Source organism: Pieris rapae, chromosome 22, assembly GCF_905147795.1.
Source record: "Pieris rapae chromosome 22, ilPieRapa1.1, whole genome shotgun sequence".
NCBI classification, from domain to species: domain Eukaryota; kingdom Metazoa; phylum Arthropoda; class Insecta; order Lepidoptera; family Pieridae; genus Pieris; species Pieris rapae.
Window position 1 is genome coordinate 4492836 of NC_059530.1, and position 22752 is coordinate 4515587.

The following is a 22752-nucleotide window of genomic DNA, read 5'->3' on the forward strand; positions in this document are numbered from 1 at the left end:
GAGTTGCATCCATTATATATATTGTATAACGAAGCTGCGATACCTCAATGATCTCTTTATTCCAAATATGGTCGTTAAGTGTCATCTTATAGCAAAAAGTCTTGCTTATATAATATTAAATATCCATCCAACTCAATCTAAACATTATAGTTATTTAATCAAAAGTAAAATTCGCATTTAAAACCCTATCAAAGCCAGTGAGTTTATAAATTCTGAAAAACTTTAAAACGCTTATATCAAGGACGGTTAATGAAGCTATATTTTTATTAAAAATATTAAAATTAATAACCATTAACGAAATGAAAACTCGTAGATACAAGAGTACTTGTATAAAGCCATCTCGTGTTGAATGTAGACCAATTGCATTAAATCGCACAAAATCCGGAATAAAATTGTACGAATATAAAACAGATTATTTTTTAACAGGCTTAAATGTATAAGAATGGTCACACTACTAATATAAACAATTGGGCGCTACATCGTTTTTAAATCTAGGACTCATATTGCTGTATCTGTTTTAAGTATAGTCTAAGTCGGTTTCCTCACGATGTTTTTCTTCGCCTTTGAGCGAAAGATAAATGCGCAGATAGAAATTCCATTATCGCACAGGGGATCGAACCTACGACCTCAGGAATTAGAGTCCCACGCGGAATCCACTCATAACTAATTTTAAAAGGATATATTTATATTTATCCATCCGATGGGCCAATTTCAAAATAACGTATATATAGTGCATGGGTAACAAGTTCAATTAGGTTACTGTCTCCTGAAAAAACATCTCTGGTTTTTGAAGAAAACTATATTTAATTCTAATTAGCACAAAATATAAATGAACTTGTACTTTCTATTACAGTATTTATGTTTCAAATCACTGTTTGTGAGCGCTGTCAAAACTGCAAAACTTCAGACGTTTAGTTTCTCTTTGGTTTAGATTCACTGTAGTATTAAATGCACATTTGCATATTAATAACTGCAATTTACTTTAATCAAAGATAGCGTCTTTAGTAATCGTTCGAGTGTACGATATGAGAATAAACGACGTAAGACTAAGTTCGTTCCTTCCGACAGCACATTAGTCGGTCCCTATCTGATGTCTTCGCTAATTGTCTAGAAATACAGATACTATTTTTATGCTTCTATAAATTTTCAATCGGTCTGGATATTTTATTGGATAAGAGACCGCTCCTGCAACTTAATACATACCTGGGAGAACTGTGATTCTGCTAAAATGTTTTTGATTCATTTTATTGTATTGGGTTTAATAAGTTTCGTTATAACTTTTCGTCTAATAAAATAAATAATAATATACAGTGGAGCTATAACTATTTAGGTCAGAGCTATAACATTTTGGTGCACAGTTGGGTACGAACCTACGACGTTAGGTATGAGAGTCGCACGCTAATCATCATCATTGCACACTAATCATCGAATACTTCATTTTATTATCGGTTATCTAAATGTCTATAATTTTGTTATAAGATTTCTGTTCATATGTAGCTTTGGTATCAGTGTCAAACATATGTTTGAAGGGTCAAAGGTCAAATGAAACATAACTTAATTTATACGTTTATTACATTGATTTGGATTGTAGAAGATGCGTAACATTCTCATATAACATCTTAAAAGCATATTTAAACTAAACAACTCTTATAAATTGGAGTAAAACAAGATAGTATCGAAAGGCAAATTTCATTTGTGGTCCAACGTATACTAAATGAACGGACCGAATGTAAAAATTTCGCATTACATTCTTACATATTATACAATATTTACAAAGACATACAATATTGAACACCGTGGGCGGCTAACTGTTGGCAAGGAAAGCTATCATGGTGATGATGATGGCCAGAGAATGTTCGAATGAGTCGCCCAGGGGACTCGCCCCTGCTGCAGCCCGGGCACGGGCGCTTCCCGTTCCTTCGCCACGGCATACAGCTCCCGCGGCGCTAGACAAACTACGCCCACGCACCTTCAACGGAGATATACACAAATTCTCCTCAGCAAAGTCAGGCGTTAGTGCCAACGCATTCGCCAGAGGGTCACGCCCACATTCACACGGCAAGTGATTCCCGCGTATTATTAAATTATCTACTTCGAGAATCACAGATTCTGGCGCTTCGAGCATATGATTGCCTGTCATTTTAAAAGTTTGGACGCTATTGTTATGGATCAAGGACAGCTCTTCCACACCGTCAATTTTGTTGTTGCAAATCTCCAAAACCTCTACGTGCCTTAAACCCTCGAATGCCCCGACGCGCATAACCCCAAGATCAGATTCACGTAAAGCCAGCCGACCGACACGAGTTAATCCAAAAAACGTATCGGGCAGCAGCGCTGGTAAATCCATGTAAGCCAACTCTAAAACACCCACGCCCTCTAGCCCGAAGAAAGCCTTCGGCTCGATTGACTTAACTCCAGACGGTAATTCTATTTGAGTTACATCGTTGAGACCGGAAAATGCATGTGCTAGTATTCGTTTTATAGGGTTATTCTTAAGTGAAATGAGTTTTATAAAATTCGTTCCAGCGAATGCGTAGCCCTCAATTTGCGCTATTCGATTATGCGATAAAACAATTGACGATATATTCTGGAGCGCGGCGAATGCGAACGCATCGACTGTAGCCAGCGGCGTGTGTTGTATGTAGAGTTCGTCCAGGCGTGGCAGGCCTCGGAAGGCAAAAGGACGTATGCGCGTTAGGTTACAGGCGTCGAGAGACAGCCGCCGCAGTTGGCGGAGATGAGAGAATGCATCAGAGCGTAGGACACGAAGATCTGCCCGCGACAGAGATAACTGCATCACATTTGGACTCAATGCAGACGGAACGCCGCGTAAACTTGCACTGTTGCACACAACCTGCGAACAAGGGAATTCATTTGAATACATTGGAAACTTTATATAAAACGTATGAAAATAAACTAGCAACAATTTACATGTGAACTATTATAAACGGTTCAAAGTAAACTATATGTGTATGTAAAATATATGTTATTCTTTATGTTACATATCCATTGCTCTCTCTTTGCCTCGCATAAGCAATATCTATACCCACCGACGCAACGCCATTATAATAGGAAGCGGACAACAGATACCAAGATATACCAAGATTTTCTCACAACAGACCGATCGTACACCTCATATCTGGCCGATTAAATAGGGGATCAGGGGTCCGTGCGTTTAAAAGAAGGGACGACCCATCCCTGCAAGTACTGGACCCGATCTCCCCTATTTGTAAATGCGTATGGCCCGGTCTGTGAAAGATGCTTGCTGTGTCAAGAATTCTCACAAACAACAATGGGCGTGAATCCGCATCGCATGCCGGGAAGCGGATAAGGCTCTGCTGTTACCGCATTCCGCATAAGGCGATTGTTGGTGGCGCCTTGGGGTTTTACTGGTTATGCACAATAGTGAATCCCACAGAACCCTTCCGCACCAAACAGTCGCGCCGCGGAAGGGTATGCGCAATGCATTACCCCAAGTAAATAAAAAAAGTTAAAGTGCTTTATATTTTGTTTTTTTGAAGTAAAACTTCTTTAGGCGCATGAAGATTTACAGCGTTTTTTGTCGAAACAATTGTTGAGAGCGATTACGACCGATTGAGTGAGAGTGAGAAAGGGAGATTGAGAAGAAATACACGCTATTGGTTGTATTCGTTTAGTAGTTATATATTAGAACTTAAGAACAATTCTGTCGCATAACGTCTTGTTCAGTAATTTTTTTTTATTTATTTATATTATCATTAGCACGTAAACAGTGTGAATATAGATACACAAATACATGGAGCTATCATATACTGGTACATCATCATCAATTGGGGCCTTTAATAATTAATTTACAAAGAAGTTTCACAGACATGTATGTGTACTTAGTACGCACGCACTCTTTATTTTGCAATTCACAGCTGGTCCTCACTTAATTATTAAAACATAATTTTTCCAGTAATGTTTATTTTGTAACTAGACAGACGTTCCCGATGTTATGATAGATATTGTAGGACACGCCTGTGGGCGCTGTTTAGGCGCTGATGAAATGAACACGTCAAATTCATTTTCCAACTCAGTTCTCAACTCTAGGGATTTGGATGTTGGACAGACATCCAAAAGGAGTTCAACTTAGCATTCATAGAGATAGATGATAAAACGGTTTTGTACAGCAAAAAGACTAAGTTTTTGTCAACGATATTTTTCCAGATCTCCCATATATTTCGAAGGGAACAAATTCGCGGAAATAGCTATATAATCTATCCAGGGAATAACAAATCTATTCGTGAACGGTTATGGATGATAATGATTTTGCATCACTGTTTGTTTTGTCAATAAAATTAATCCCCTCCACGCACACAGGTTCATGCCCATATTGTGATTGAATTGTTTCAATCACAATACTTAATCTTTACAAATAACCGACACCAAAATCGAAATCGATACTCAGGTTCCATCCATTGAATTGTTCATACTTCTATACTAATATTAGCTGACCCGGCAAACGTTTTGCTGTAAAAAGAAATTCGCTACTGAAAAATGGATTTCATCGTATTATGTATCTTTCTAGACACCTGATAAGCCTAGGTACTAATGAATATAGTAATAATAAAATTTATTTATTTGTTCAAGCGGGAAATCATAATTACAATACTGTCTTAAATATTATATTATTATTATATTTTTTATAGAACAGGGGGCGCACCTAATGTTAAGTGATATTAGTAGGATAAATGTATAGTTATTCGTACATTCAAATCTTATAAACGGGGCATAGGCAGTCCCTTTCAATTACCCATGTAACAATCCATCCCTTCCGCTGTTATCAGTATGCTGTTAGAGCCGCCCCTTAGTAGAGAAACAGATCGGTGTCGCATCGTGGCGTAAAAATAGTCCACAAAAATGGTAGACTCACTGCAATAGCGAGCGAGGCCCATCAATATCTACATATGTAGTTTGCAACTACACAGAAACTTCTTGAAAATCTGGTACGAAGTTTACAAACGGGGGAACGAGTAGTATATATGTCGCAGCCAACTAGCTTAATTAGCCGGTCAATTAAGAGCCTAGCCTTTTAACTAAACGGTGGCCTTTAACTAGCGGCCTCAAAGATGTTAAGCCGTAGCGTTTGTTATAACATTTGATAAACTGGCTGGCTAATGCTTAGGTAATTCGTACGATAGAGTCATTATTAGGCAGAAATAAAAAAGATGAAACATATGACATAAAAAAATATTCGTTTTAAAATTAAAAAGCTGGTTTTAATTCTCCTTATCATTGTCACTACATACTTCGATTATACTTGTTGTTTTTCATGAAACTTTGGAAAACACCATTAAAGTTGTGGTTTGCCGACGCTATATTGACAGTTTGAAGAGTTTCGTTTCGAGTTTGAGAGTGGCAGAAAGTGGAATTAAATTTAAATTAAAAGTCAATAAGGCATTTAATGAAACGTCATCGATCAAAGTAATCTGCCTAGCTGTTTGATCAACTGACTGAACATCTTTCAGGCCGCTAGTTTAACGGCGCCGTTCAGTTAAACACCTAGGCTGTTAATTGAACGGCTAATTAAGCTAGTTGGCTGTGAGATATATAAAGATTATAACAATCTAAATGTATGTAATTACCAATAACTTCTAATTCAAAGTCAGGCTCGACTAAGAATCTCGTTTAGCAAATTTTTGCGAATTTTCCGGGTTTTGATCAACATACCATATGATTTCTAGTAGAGGGTGATAAGGATGTATCATTATGTTTAATACGCGAAGCATTTAGTTTCCATTGTTCCTATTTACTCACTAACTTGCCCGGAAATTATTCGGGTTACCGCGCCTTTTACGCATCAGTAGGTGTTTCTATTAAAATTATATGGTAATGGAGTACTGGATACTCCTATTATTTTTGGTTGGGCACTCATAAAGAAAATGTGTCAGAAAATTAACGTCATTTAGTAAGGGTCTGTAAAATGGGCTCGTTCTCGTAGGGACGCTTTTATTTCAATTGCCGGACACCAGGTGCTACGATCCATTATCCAAATTTAAGATAATATTTAGAAGAAAAATTTCAGTTGTACGCGAACATTGTCTTACTGTTCGCATAGGAAACGTTTATCCATAGTTCAACTTTTATGAAACGGAATTTGCCTATTGCTACATAATTTAACTAGTCATTTTCTTTCAGGATGTTTGATGTATGTACGTATGATTGTCAATTAACGAATTATTAATTATTTGCATTTTTTACTTCGAAAGGAATTTTAATTGTTTGACACTAACGTATGAGCTTAGAGTAAAAATCTTGACGTTATATGGAGTATATTCAACGCGTGTGTCAACTAAAAATTTGTGCCTGGATAATGCTTATCAATCGGGCCATCTGTTTCAGTCATTAGATTTTAGCATGCCAACGTAAAAGGACTTTTTATACATTCGAAAATTGTTAATAAAACAAAGTCAGAAATAGTGTACGGTTCCTAGGTCATCGGGTTTGCTTTAAATAATACAGCATTTTAGATTTACTCTATATTGACCACGTGTACAACAATAGAGTACCTATAAGCTAAATTATTAAGCGAAAAATATTTTATGTAACGAATGAATGCAATATAAGAGTGAATATTGTATATAGAATGTAATTTTTGTTTTGAGTCAAATAAAATATATTTTAATTTGATTTATTTAGTTTTATTAAGAAGAATGACAATAAGTAGTTGTAACTTATAATGTATGAAGTTTTGTGAGAAAATAAATAAAGATTATTATTATTATTATTTTATTAGTGTCTACGTTTGGCTATACTCTCAGGGCGTAACTACGACGATTTCAGAAATCGCTTCGCTTAAAAAATGGACCAAAGAAGTTATGGAATGGTGCCCTAGACATAAAACGAGAAGTAAAGGTAGACAACATCGTAGATGGGAAGATATTAAAAAGGTGGCAGAAGCCACATGGATGAGGAAAGCAAGAGATAGATCTTTGTGGAGAACACTTGGGGAGGCTGAAAAGCAAGACAATCAAGAAACCGGTGTCTAATAGGAAATAATATGATAATATTTTACATTTACCTTAAAAGTAGTATTTAAAGTAGAAATAAGATAAAATGTAACTTATTAGATTGTTAATAAAGGCTATATTTATTTATTTATTTCGCTTAAAAAACTAAGAAAGTCTGAGAGAGTAGAATGTAATCTTGGCTCGTACAAAAATTTAATATTAAGTCAAAATGCAAGTGACAAAAAGGGTCTCGAATTCCTTAAAGATTAAATAACGTACGTTGGCAACACTAATAAAGCTATTTTCATTTTTATAGTTACAAAATTATTCGTTTTACGCGACACGATTTTACTACAGTAATTACAGTGCTCGACAATGCCTTTTAACAATCTTAATGCGCCGAACTGACTCATAATATCGTTTTATTATACAAAAATGTGCTTTTATATACATATTTGGATTAAAAATTTCAGTAATAAATCATTCAGTTTCTATTAATTTATTAATATCAGAAGATACTTACTATGTCTTTGAAATAGATCTATATATAAATAAATAGTTCCCTCCCCCAGGCGCAAATAATATAATCAGCATTATAAGCAAATCATTTTTAGTAATAAATTAAGTAGCATAAATATTACTTTGATATACGCCAGTGGTATAGAATGGAAATAATAAAACTTTGGTCCTTCGAGCCAGATACCTTAAGGGCAAGATTCAGCGCGAACTGTCACTCCCAAATGTCTAAATCCAATACATTTTTGACGTACGAAAGTTAGATTTGGCGCTATGTCGCGTTTCTGAAACTGGCCCTACCCCCTCCTTGGTAGTATAGGTTATATTTTAGTCAGTTACTGTCAGTTACTGTCAGTAAAGGCAACGCACGATTTCTCTATTATTTTGTATAGGCTTAGTACATGAAGGGTATATTAAACGGATTACATATGGTTCGTGCTTCGGGTACCGATCTGAAACTGAAATTTTCAGTAAAGGTTAACTTACTAAAAACTGGTTTCTAAATATAAAAAAATATTTACCTGCGATTGTGATAGGCAGATGCATTGTGTGGGACAAGTTGGAACTAGTGTTGGCGTGAGTTGATTGTTGACCGGGACAAAGAGGAACCACGCCAACACCGATGTGAATTGCACCACCCACCTGCTAAATAATAAATAAATCAGTGGCGCTACAACTTCTTTAGGTCTTGGCCTCAGATTTGTAAATCTGTTTCATGATCCTCCAGTGCCTGACACACGTTGTCGACTTTTTGGGTCTAAGACATTTCGGTTTCCTCACGATGTTTTCCTTAAACGTTCGAGCAAATATTAAATATTAGATTAGATAATTTAAATACATTATGTAATTTAAAAACTACGTGGCTCAGTGGACTATGCACAACATTCAGCACAGAGGGCCTGGTTTCGATTCTCAGCGAAACAATACTTGTTTCAAGTTGATGCATAGAAACTTACTTCAAATATATAATATGGGACTTTTCATATGAGTTTTAAATTTTATTGAAATCACGACATCAACGCCTACCTATATAAAATTAATCTTTCTTCGTGGAAATAATTTTATTAACCTTCAAATCGTAAGATTTTTATAAAGGAACGATAGTTCTCATTTATTTAAAAAAACCTGTACTAACCCGCTGTAGAACAGATCCTATTAAATATTTATTACCGAAAGCAATTTAATTCGTTTGGAAAACGTTTAAAAATGCATAAGATCGACACTAGAAATCGTTTTATCAGTAAAATACGGAATTAGAATCGTTTTCAAAATTTACTTACAAATGTTACGTTCAAAAACAATACGATTCGTGTTTTTAATAAGAAAATAACACGTTAAAGACTTCACAAAATACACATTTATACAAATTTAAAATTAGAATATCAAAATTACGCAAGGAAAAACAGACCAATAGTTAAAAATCAAACTTGGTTTGGACCAGTATCATAATTATCATAATCATCATCACCTTTGGTCCATTTCTCCTCTTCTTTCTACAGTAGGACCTGCACAGTCCTCTCGTCTTGACGATGTCCACAATACAATACGACGCAGGGCGACATATTGTGTTATGATGTGATTGGTAAATCGGAAAAAGGCATCATGTCACGTCACACTTCTACCAGGACTAATGGTGATTTATTTATTTATTTTGTACTTCTACAGCTAACACAAAATACATATAATAGCAAACAAATACACCGAGAACATAGCCACAGATGGAATACATGATACATTATATAAGAAAAAGATTTATAAAAGGGAACAAACAAACAAAGTATTTAATACAATTAACTAACTGATTAAATTTAATTAATTAAATTGTGTGATATTGAGAGATTCTAACTAACTGTCATAATTCTGTTGTAGTTTCTTTGTGAAAGGCACATTTTTTCATACAATAGCCTTGGGTTTATTTGCTCAATTTTTATTTTATTTTTATTTTATTCTTGTTAAACTTACCTGATACATAACGTGGGTGCCATGGGCGGGCGCAGGCCGAGCGCGGCGCCCGCCTTGCGGCCTCACCTACGCACTGCCATTACCCATCCCACGAAGGCCTGCCGAGAAAATATTATCACTTACTTATTTCACTTAAATCACCCAATTTAGGAAACTAGAGGGTAGTTTATCCGATACATACAATAATTCTAAATACATAATGATACACAAGATTAGTAACGTTTGTTTTACAAGTTAAAGCAAACAATGATCTAGTCTAGAATTCAGTATATTAATCTTCTTTTTAAAGCTCGTTTCAGGCCTCTCGTCTTAATTATCTGAAGTCAGAACTACGCATATGAAAGGATTACATTGAACTTGGATACAAAAAACGTCGGAATCAATATAATCAATATATATATAAGTTACAGAGCTGGGGCACTGTATGTAGACACCATTTTTTTTACGTGTTTAAATGTTAAAATATTAAGCAGATTTTCATTCTATGGAAAACGTTTCAACGTTTTGAATATAGAATTTTTTAAATTTAGAATGTTCTATCATAATGTTTCAGTGAAATCTAACGATGGAGGTTTGTTTTTATTCAAAGTCGCCAGTACACAAAAAAGTTCTTGACATGTAAATGTCACCCTATAGTCTATAGCACCTATGCGCTTTATGTTGATACAAGATTTTATTAGAAAAAACCACAGTGTGACCCTATTGAGGTCGTCGACACAGTCTTCTGTGTGATATTTGTTTCTTTAAGTAGATGAGCATCTTTTCAGACATTACCATTTCTTCTTATTACTCTTCACTGTACCAGCACTCATACAAAGAAAGCAAAATTCCTTCCATCCGGAAAACGCCCAAACGTTCCAAAGTCAAATATTTAAATACGCTAATAGAAAAGCTCATCATCTTAAAAGTAGTAAGACATGAAAACTCAGTACCCCTTATAATTTTCCTAATACCCAAACTTATGAATTTTTCATAACAATTACAAAACAAAATTGATTAAGCCTACAGGAAAACCTTTTGAAAAACGGGAAAAAAGTGTAATATAAACTGGACTGGTTTCGATTTAAGTCTTCCAGAAAAAAGATGGAATGACTACGTTCCAATTAAGCATAGTAATTTAAAAGGGAATTGAATATGAGGTACCCAATTTTACACGTTCCCATCTAGAAACAGCCTGTTAAAAAGTTCGCCTGCAGATCAAGGGGTCCCAGGTTCGATTTCATATGAAAAATTGACTATTTTTAATATGTATCATTTGTACATTAACCAAATTTAAACAGCCGAAGGTGCGTACATATGTGTGAATAGGTGTAAGTATTAATTAATATACTATTATATAACAATAAAACAGATTTGTATATCTGTCTTATTCATATCTCGCTTCCTCTCAATGTGGCGAAGACTCCTTTAAGCCATTAATTATCGTGGTGGATTATCTCAATTATTAATGATTGTTAATCCCCCACCACCAGATAGTTTCAAATAGGTGGCCTAATATGGTATAAGAGCATTATCAGAGCTTAGTGGTTCTAGCGTACGACTCTCATCTATGAGGTCGCAGGTTCGATGCCCAGCTGTGCACCAATGGACTTTCTTTTGCGCATTTAACATTCGCTCGAACGGTGAAGAGAATCATCGTTAGGAAACCGACATGACTTAGACCAAAAAAAGTCGACAGCGTATGTCTGGCACAGAAGGCTGATAATGTCACCGGAAGAAACTAGCGTTTAAGATACAGTCTAGGCCTAGTTTAAACGCTAGTGCTCATAGAAGTATATTATGTATAAGGTTAAACACAGTGAATATTGTATTAAAAATATAATGTTTGTTTTGAGCCAAATAAAGTATTTATTTTATTTTTATGTTAAATATCACGATGACAGATAATACAGAAAAGTATAAGAATTTATTACCAACAATCAACAATTTTTAATCGTTGTCGTTATAACAATTGTCAAATTTGCACTCAAATATTCAACTGTAAGATTAAAAACAACGTAGACAAAATGGCGACATTATTAAAAGGGGTATAATAGAAGCCATATAAATAATGGGACAGTCGTCGCGGTTTGAAATACAAAACAACGCTTTGAATAATGCCGGAGTCGGATGCCAAAAACTTAAAATTGCAGGAGTACGTTTATGTTAAGGATTCCCTTGTGTCCCGGGGGAGGCATTACAGACGGCCTACCACATGCTTTTAACATAAGTTATTATGAACTAGCTGTTAGGACGAAGTATGTATAACCTCAAAATGAATTTACTTAAAACATGCTTAAAAGAATCTACTTCTGACAGTTATTTTTAATAACCTCTAAAAATTCAGTGTAAACATTTGAAATATTTTTTTATATTTATTTTTAATAGGCTAAACAGATAAATCTCTATATAACCAAAGCGGTTTTCTAATGTAACATATTGTAATATATATTATTTTGTAAATAATTAAAATTATAACAAAAAATACATTGGACATATCCACAAAAAGTCTTAATGATAAAAAATATAATACAAAGCAAAACAAAACATGACAAAATTTATAAATTAGGAGAACGACAAACGTACTAGTAACTATAATAAAGAAGAAAGATAGTCTTAGGACATTAATTGTTTTAACTTATTTTAAATGAGGCAGTAAGCGAAAGAGGGTGATATTAGTAGCAGAATCCAAAGTAGAACACATCCTGTGAAGAGGCTCACGGGACCCTATGTTGATCCTGGGAGTCGGAAGTAAATTAAAAATTGATTTTGTGAGCTGTAGTTGGCGTATCGCATCTTCAGCTGTTATAATTTGGATCAACGACGTGAGCCTAGCTTGGTCAATGTTCAAATGATTATTACATTGCTTGATTGCTTTTGCATGCTTTATTTTTGTTTTGCTTGGGTTACGCTCGAACTGAATTTGATTACATTTTTTCCAATTATATTTTAATTACGCCCTCCATATTATAATTTCTTTGTTTTTGCGTATTGTGAACTATTTTAAGGCAGTGTTAGTGATTATATTATCAGTCTAAGACCTAAGTTGTCTTATACCATATACTAATCGTTATCCTTATCGTTACGATCGTCAATTGAGAATAATATATCGAAACCTGGTATGAAGTCAGGACATATTTTGAGGTAAAATTGGTCACCAAAACCTTCTTTGTCTTATTTTTTTTTTTACAAAAGGTTGATAATTTTAAGATCAAATCGCACACTAGTGATCGCATAATGACGTCACTTCTCATTCTACGTTTTTACTCGTGATTTAACATATGGGATATATTATATCTCGTGGCATATATTATAATCGTGTACTACAAAAAAATCAGTCTACTAATAATAATTCATTATTGTTAAAGTCAATTACATTCCAGGAAATAATTTTGACGTACGTTTATTAATTTACATATATATTGGTAATCAAAATCTTGTTATATTAAATAACACCCTTCATTTTTAGGTATTTAGGTAAATATTATTTGTTAATGTTTATATTTTTGTTGGAAACCCTATGCAGAGAATAACAAAATTGACCACAGACTACAAATTGTATCACAAATGGAGTGACAAATTACGTTACGTTTATTTATAATTTTCTACACGCTTAACGTTTTATTTGCTAATAACTAATGCCGAACACATTGCAGCTTCCCGTTTGCTGAGTTGCCAATTAATCTTGGTGAATTTTACAACATTCAGTGTACTGGACAACTTTAATTGGTTCCACAGAATAATCAATCATCGAACCGACACTGTTTCTTTGGGACATATTTAACCGTGAAATATGTGCTTCGTTCTTTGAATTTTGACGTATTATCACATAGAGTATTTTATTTTCCTACACATTCTACATAGGTACATTGGAACGCATTCAATAATTTAGAATTATTGAAGGCGTTCCAAATACAAAAACGAACTAAAAATCCCTCTAAAGACTGCCTGTCCTAGGCATTACTCTTCTTTGTTGTATAAAAAGTGCGCGCCTTAAATTTTGAGATTTTGTAGCACGCAAGGTTGCAACATCACCGCTATAGGTGTTAATAGAACTACATCTAACTTGCATAGAAAAACCTCGGTATTGCTATTGAAAGTTCCAGAGTACGGTTGCTGAATAAATATTCCAAGATTTTATATAATTGCTGATTGTATACATTTCATAAGCAGCGATTTACTTATAATTAAATATTGAGTAGTAATAATATTTATAGGTAATAATATAATAGGTAATAATTACCTACAAAGGGCAGTTTATTTTATTTTAAAGCAAACAAATTGGTACATATCGTTTTCAGAAAAACTTGCAATGTTTCTTATACATTTACAAATAAATCAGTAGTACTACTGTATTTTAGGCCTGGGCCTCATATTTATGTACCTTTTTCATGCCTGTGCCTGACACATGCTGTTGCCTGTTTTTAAGGCAAGACGGATTCCTTAAGATTCCTTTGCCGTTTGAGCAAATGTTAAAGGCGCACCTGGAAAAAAAGTCCATTGGTGCACAGCCGGAGATCAGACCTATGAACTCATGGATGACAATCCCATGCTGAAGCCTTGGTTATTAATAAAATAAACAGTTTTTTGTAATGAAAGCTTTGAAGTCTAAATATGTCCACGTCTGTATATTATCTGAAACATGTCAATATAACATTGTAGATATATGTTCACATTAGTTCTGTCTCCTTTCAAGTCTGTAGTAATGGTCTCCGTTAATCAATTTCATACACGACATTGTGTGTCATTTATTTGTGTCTATGAGCACTTGAAGTAGGATTATTACTTAATCTCTCAGTCCTGATTGTGTTCTAAACCGCTACCAACGGATATACGTTGGTCACCCCATGATGAAAAACATCGTAAGGAAACCAGTATGAGAGTTTAAAAAGTCGACCCCGTTGGTGCGTGAAATTTAAATCCAAACGGATCCAGATGATCAAATCACCGTAGCAAACAACAATTTAAAAGCCGCCCGGCCAATATTAATAATAGTCAATGATAAGGGTCAAAAACTGCCTTCGCCGAGGAAGGCATGGGCCTTTACTTCGTACTTGGTTCACTCCAATGCGCAGCTTCCATCCTGATTGATTGATCACCCCGCGACGCCCAAGCCGAGGTTCAAGTCTCACAGGAGACGCGCTTGTGCCAGTCGCAGTGCCATATTAGCCATTTAGCAAGAGTAGCAACTGCTACGGACCCTGCAACTTTGGGGCCCCCTCTATTTATTACTTAAGATGTCATGTAGATAATGGCGATTAAAAAGATTGGCGGAGAGTTTATTTATTTTATTTTATTTATTTATTTATTGACACTTCGTTGCTAGAAAGAAACACAAATAACACAATATATAGGTATAAATTACAAGGGATGCAACGGGCGGCCTTATCGCTAACAAGCGATCTCTTCCAGGCAACCCTAGTAAGAAAATAAAACAATAAATAAAAAAATTATGAGTGCAAGAAGTGCATAACCAGAAGTTATATAAAAAACAAAATATATTTATATTAATCTATAGAACCTTAATCTAGAGAAAATAAAAAAACTAAAACAATATTAATAACTAACTAAAACTAAAAAGTTTATTGCCAGTTCTTCCGTTCTGCGCCCTTGATTTGAGAACTGGCAGTAAACGTTAAATTAGAAGCGTTCAATGTATATATTTTTTTACGTTCAGAAGTGTACATTATGTTACCTATGAATAAATGATTTTTGAATTTGAATTTTGATATATACCAAAATCAACAGTAATAGTTAGTAATCTTCGTTAAACCCAGTAATTATCTGTACTATTCACATCCCCTAACATATAGATAATAGGTAGAAAACATTTATTTATTGGATAGACAGACTAACTGAGACCGAAAGAATCCAACAGGGTTGTGGGTGCCGACGTAAGCATTCTAACTATTTAATCACCTTCCCAGAAGTTACACAACTGCTTAATGATCGTTTCAAGACGATCGTTGAAGAGGCCAATGTAGGTTTACTATCTTGACATCGTAATGTTTTATTGTGTGTTAATTAATGTATTTAATTGTCACGTTGTGCGTTGTAATTTGATATGGTTGATGAGCTGTTTTTTATAAAAATACATATGGATATGGAATGGATTTATTTATTGTGTAGAAACGAAATACGTGACTTCGTCTCGGTTTTACTAGAAATACGTTTTATTCTGAGTCTACCTGAGTTTATCTGAGCCTATCTATATCTATATAAAATCAATGGTGTTACAACCTGTTTAGGTCCTGGCTTCAGACTTCTGAACCTGTTTCATGATCATTTTATATTTATCCTAAATCTAATAGGCAAATAGGTGATCAGCCTCCAGTGCCTGACACACGCCGTCGACTTTTTAGGTCTAAGGCATGTCGGTTTCCTCACGATGTTTTCCTTCACCGTTCGAGCAAATGTTAAATGCGCATGCATAGAAATAAACTCCATTGGTGCACAGCCGGGGATCGAACCTACGACCTCAGGTATGAGAGTCGCACGCTGAAGCCACTAGGCCAACACTGCTCTCTCTCTATATCTATGTATGTATATAAAAATGAATTGCTGTTCGTTTGTCTTGTTAAAACTCAAAAATGGCTGGACCGGCTATATGACGTTGAAATATTTGTGGATGTTCAGGGAACGTTTAAATGTTAGGAAACATAAATAATAAGTAATTAAAAATATTAAAAACGACATTTGAAATTTCCAGTAAAAACTGTTTATATCTGCGAAATATTTGATATATATTGTCTAGAAGCCTCCAGAAATGTGTGTTCTCCCCCATCTCTTTGGTCTGATTTAAAAAAAAATTGGACACAAATATTTAGTGGTCGAATAGAGATTTTCACAGAAGTATATACACTCTCTTTTAGTTTAGATTCGGAATAACAGGAAGTAATTTTATTCCATACTACTACAAACCCAAACTGATGTGGGGATTATTCCTATACTGTACAACTAAATTGATATATTTATCTGCGATTACTTCCGATACAATGACAGTGCGATATATTTTACACAGCATTAGAACAGGCTGGCACAACAAGATTAGTTAACTTTGGAAAGTTAGGCCGAAGTGGTTCGCCCGGTTAATTTATGATCATACCCGCAGTTGGCAATGTTCTTGAATCAGAGTATTTATTTATTTATTTATTTGGAAACAAAACAGATACATCTTTACAATAAAATTAAAACATAAACTAAACACATTGGATGTATCCCCAATAGGTTTCATTAACATAACTATATGATACAAACAAAACAAAACATGACAACGACAGATATACATGTAAGGGTCAGGACATTAACAGTTGTTTTAATTTTTTTTAATAAAGCAGTAGAGGAGTGCGGGTCGATGTTTTTGACAGAATCTAAAGCAGAACACATCCTGTGAAGTATGTGTTTAAAATATATTTACTATGGAGTATGCATGAAGGCATTTAGAACGCTAGTATGATGTCCCCTATTTAAGGTTTTTAATAATTGTTTCGTTTAACTAACAAAACTACAACCTATCTAGGTCTCAGATTTATGTATCTGTTTCATGATCATAGGTAAGTATGTGATCAGCTTATGTCAGTGATTATATGGATAGAACCTGAAGTACTTAATTATATCATTTAAAAAAATCAAATACACAACTACACGCAATACTCGACGAGCGAGTTTGCTTATCTTGCCGAAGCCGCGTACAAATTATTTAAGTCTATTCGGTATGAGGGTGTGCAATTATTTAATCAATTTCCATCTAAAATTCGCAATATTGATGTGTTTGACAAATTCAAAAAGGTATTAAAGATGCATGTTAAAGTGAACGTAGTTGACTAAAATTGGGACGGCTAATGGCGATGTATATCTTGCCCGAATATATTTAGTTAACATACTAAGTTTCTCATGTAACTGAAATACATTCTTGTAATGAGAAATAAAGTTCTTTAAACCAACAAAATTAAGATATTATTATTATTATTATATTTTTATTGAAGTTATATGTACTTCTTTTGGAACGATGGAGAAAAATGATGAGAGTAAATTTTTACGATGCGCGCGCACATCAACACCTAAATTCGACATCGTAAAGTTAGCTCTATGTGGTATGGAAATCGATAACTAAGTTCAAGTTGTATATTCTAGTATTTTTATATTTGGAACACGTGTTTCGTAACAGTACAAGTAAACAGTGTGAATAAATAAATATTATTTTAAATCAATTTCATATACGACGTTGATAGTATTTACTTATAATTTGTTTATTTAAATAAAATCTTTTTGCTTTTAATATTTATCGTTATCACTACTGCAGTTAAGTTATTTTTTTCTATACGCCAAAGAAGAATAACTTCTAACGCGTGTACATAAGTACCCACACTCTTTTTTGACTAGTATGTGAGACAATATATGTATAAATCTTAAATACCAGACTATAAGTCGGTATATCAAAATAGTGTTTTAAAATCCCTCAATAAAAGACATAAAAATGAATCAGACAAATTAATATACTTTGCCGAAAATCGTGTAAGAAAACGCATCGTCGAAATACATTAAATTTTTAGATATATTTTTGGACGTCTAAAATCTATAAGAAATAGACATTTAAGAGCGGAAAAACTGAAATTTCCCGTGAGGAAATGCACTGAGGAATGAGGGACTAGTTGCTTCGAATTTATATTATAAAAGCCAATATGCAAATTCCACTTGTTAAAACTTCCGTTTCCTTATATTTTATATGGATAAAATATTCTCATCCTTTAAAAATGTAGAATATAATTTTTGCGTTATGGCTTATTTCAAGCAACTGTTTTGGCTTGTAATAAAATCAATTACAATAATTCTTCGGGTAGGATTTAAAGCCCTAACTAAAAGCTCTAATATTAAGCACAGTATGTGGAACCGCTGCCCACGGAAGTATTTCCAACCAATTCAGACTCAAACTCCGATTGTGGATTAATTATTGGGTTCGGGCGTAAGGGTCCTTACGTGTATCGATACTTAAAAGAACTTGCGAGCCTTCTGGTGTAATGCGAATGTCCATGGGTGACAGTATCATTTAACATCGGGGGAGCATCAGGGGCATCAAGAGAGCCCTTTTACACATTTAAAGAAAACACTATTTTAAAGGATTAAAATAGAGGACAGCGTGAGTCATTTGTGTAAAACCCCTTCATCTATTAGTCGATATCAACTCTGGGGAAATAAAAACACATAATAACTTTTTCTACAGCTGTGATACTTTTTGACATTCAACACCTTTTAAAAAAACACCTTTAAAAATTTTAAATAATTATAAGTCTATATTTATAGCTTCAATCCGTTAAAAAGTGTTTTCTTTAAACGACTGCTGTGGAGTGAGATTTACACTCTATTACACTCTCTCTCTTTCTCACTTGCTTACTCTCGCTCCATGGGTATTTCCTTCATTCAATCGCTCCGTAAATAATTACCCTCATGCGCCTAAAAAAGTTCTACTTCATTAAAAACACTATAATTAAACAACAATGAACAATAAATTAACATAAACTATTTGCTATACTTAACAAATGTAAAATAAACGTTTAAAACATTTCGTTTTTCCACTGACATTCGCACAAATCCTCTCCCTTCCGAAATGTCTGGCAAGACGTCGCACGACGACCTATTATCGTCCGCGAAAACCTTTTAAAACATTTCCTAATTTTATTAAAGCCGGTAAATCTTTTCTCAATTTTTAACTTCACCACGTCAAGCGTAAAATTCATTTTCTTCGCATTTTCATCGAAAGTAAATAATTGTTAAATTGTAGTTATTCATTTTTAGACTTTATTTTATAGGAGGTACCTATGCTAGGAGTAATACTAATATAGTTTTATACAAATACAAATAAAACATAAGACATTAACAGTAAGTAATAAAATAATAAATTGTATTTATATTAAACTCCCACGGGTAAAAATCTTTACCAATTCCACAGTATTTTTTGTAATCTCCAGCCTTCTCTCCCCCGGCATCACCTCAATTTAGTCTGTCCATCTGGCATAAGGCCGGTCTCCTTGTGCCTTGTGGCAGAACCCGGCATTATACCACTTTTTGATCCTAACTTTATATTGGTTTACATATTAAAACACCGTACAACTGAAAACAAACCAACCATGCGGGTAACATTTCGCATATCTATTTGTATAAATAAAGTAAAAAAAGTCAGTCTAAAATCATTTATTCATGCATAACACACATGAACGTCAAAACAGAAATAAACATTGAATGCTACTAATTTTACTGCCAGTTCTCAAATCAAGGGCGTAGAACGGAAGAGAAGAACTGGCAATAAACTCTGCGCCACTCTTTTTAATCGCCAAGTTTTTTTCTTTTACACAACGTTTGTAAGGAGCTGTAACCATTACACCGAGTTCCACATGACATCTTAAGTAATAAATAATAATAAAATAAATTAAAAATAAAAAGCCATTAATTTCTGGTTTATTCCATGTTTTAACTAAGAAAAAAATTTTTTCTATTTGTGCAGGAAGGACGCTCTTCCTCAGAGCTAAAGAATCCTCAATCACCGACTACATTATTACAATACCCTGACTGTCATTGGCAACAAATGATTGGATCATTCCGACCTGTAAGATTGTTTCTGGGCCTCCTACGGGCCTTTCTCGTTGGGAAGTACCCAGTTGCTAAGAATAATTTGTATATATACTTAACGGCCGAAATATCTTCGGTATGACGCCATCGCTATGTTGACAGAGTAAATAAAAAAGTTTTTTTTAATGAGTGTGTGAAAATACCGTATAAGGTGTCATTGAGTATAAAACAGATAATAAAAAGGATGAAAGATTTGTATACTTAGCACAGAATATGCATTATAATTTATTTACCGCGATCCCTATTCTTTTACGTCTTCGGAGTTATTTTACCTGTCAACCCGTGGCGCGAAAAACGTCCTGTGTGAATGTTAAATCTTATTTATGATCCTCTAAATTCCATACATTGTTAGCGTATTTACAGAAAGTTTATAATAAACAGTGCGAGCAAACAAAGTAAGCACACATGTCCGAAGTGAAATTTCTTTGTATATTAATTTTTACTTACGTAAAAGCCCCAATAGATGATCATGTACCAGTATATGATCACTCCATGTATTTGTGTATCTATATTCACACTGCTTACATACTGTACACGTGCTAGTGATATAGATAAAAAATAATATAAATTATATAAATAAATAAAAAATCTGCGTTTACTTTACAAGACGTTATGCAATAGAACTTCCATCTATAGTTCTAATATGTAACCCATAAACAAATACATCAATAAAATACATATACATATATTATGATATGAGTAACATGACATAATATACGTAATAAATACTTAATATATCATATGAAACGTGGTGTAATGGTTGCAGGTCCTTACAAACGTTGAGTAAAAGAAAATACTTGGCGATTGAAAAGAGTGCTAGAGAGTTTATTGCCATTTCTTCCCTTCCGTTCTACGACCTGGGTTTACAGGCAGTAAATGTAAAATTAGAAGCATTTAATTTATATTTCTACTTTTGTCGTTCATAAGTTTACATTTTGTTACCTATATAAATGAATGATTTTCGACTGTGACTTTAGAATAATTTAATACTAAATTCGTGGAAATGTATGTCCTACTTTGTTTTTAATTCTTTAGACACATCAACTGAAAGCACCAGTTTTATTAAGCACACAGCAACTGTGTATTTCAAATCGCAATAAAGGTTTTACTTTGTACGTATGAGAATTTTTGGTGACCAAAAATAAACGAAAGGAAACAAAGTTGTCGACTAATCAAAATAAATCTGTGGTGCTAAAACTTTTTAGTTCTGGGCCTCAGATTTCTGTATCTGTTTTATGGTTATTCTATCTAACAGACAAGTAGATCAGCTTCCTGTGCACACACAGCAATATGAAACCTGGTTTCCTCAAAATATGTTATTTGCCCAAATAGACGGAAATTCTATTGATGCACAGTCGGGGATCGAACCAACGACCTCAAGGATTAGAGTAGCACGCTGAAACCACTTGGCCAACACTGCTTCCGAATAAATCATGGTTTAGGTTTCCCCAATCATATTTAATAATAATAACTTTAATAACTAAATTTGGTTGTGAAAATATTATAACGATATAAATCGCAGTATTCGAATTTTGAAATACAATAATTGTTCAACATTCTACATTTAATATAATTGTTTCGCATGTCAATTAAGCCGATTTCAACACACTCTCACACATTATTGATAAATAAGTCTTACATTAAAACTTTAGTCGTTTCGATTGAAAAAAATATTTTGTATTAATATAAAGTAAGCTTTAAATAAATAATTGTCATGGCAGAGGCAGTGATTAACAACCAAATATTTTGTGATATATATACAATATAATAGTCTAATTGCTACCCTGCACTAAACTGGCAATAAATGTATTGTTTACAAAATTAAGCTACCTTTATGTTTTGGTTTTATACTCCAATCCTCTTGCCTCTTACAAACAGAAATCAGTGTTAACCAAAAAACTCATGTCATTTTTCATCACAGCGTTAATACAATTAAACAAAAACTCAATAGACATAATGTTCGTAAAATCACAATATCGTTACTTATCTATAAACATATAATGACGTTAATCCGATTTATTCATCCGTAGTGAGTAATAAAGCAATAACATAATATGTCGTTTTATCGTTTCGCATTTTCATAAAATCAAGCAATCATTTATCAGGTGTACCGTTGGGAGAAAACATTTTACAAAACATTTATTTGTTTCGCCTGCAGAGATTTACATGTGGGCGACGAACATTAATCGCGTTCTTAGCTGACTCCAGTGCAGAATTCAAGTAATGTATACTCCGCATTTTGTGGCGCACTCATTAAGCGAGATAGAAAAATTCTTCCGTTCATAATTTTAGAACTGAATGGAGGTCGGATTTGCACGCGTAAAAGCTGTGGATTTAGAAAATTCATTCAATTCTTTAAGCGCTTTTTGCATATTTTTTTTGCTGTATTTTCACTTAAGCAAAATTCTATATTATACTAGCAGCCCCCGCAAACTCCGGTTTCTCCTTAATGACTAAATCCTTAACTATCAAATAAAAATAGGGGTTAATTGTAGAGGAGTGAAAATTTAAGGTTGTATGTATTTTTGAATGCTGTATCATAAAAAAATAATATATATTTATTAAGAGGCTCGCGGAACCCAATGTTGGTTCTGGGAGTCGGATAACACTCATATTGGCTTTCTATCACTTAAAGAATTTACAAATTCCGCTAACTAGATCCAGAGATTATCCCCTACAATCTCACAAACTCTTATATATG

The 22752-nt window shown here is 33.9% G+C and overlaps 1 protein-coding gene across 1 annotated transcript in view; it reads right to left on the bottom strand.

Moving 5' to 3' along the window:
- Nucleotides 1–1572: 1572 nt before the first annotated feature.
- Nucleotides 1573–22752, bottom strand: part of LOC110996553 (insulin-like growth factor-binding protein complex acid labile subunit) — a 28634-nt gene continuing 7454 nt past the window's right edge. Inside the window, exons 2-4 of the mRNA XM_022264290.2 lie at nt 9450–9547; nt 8009–8132; nt 1573–2854 (exon numbers count right to left, since the gene is read on the bottom strand). Coding sequence (XP_022119982.2) covers nt 1805–2854; nt 8009–8132; nt 9450–9472 — 1197 coding nt within the window. The 5' untranslated portion in view covers nt 9473–9547 and the 3' untranslated portion in view covers nt 1573–1804. The remainder of the gene's footprint in view (nt 2855–8008; nt 8133–9449; nt 9548–22752) is intronic.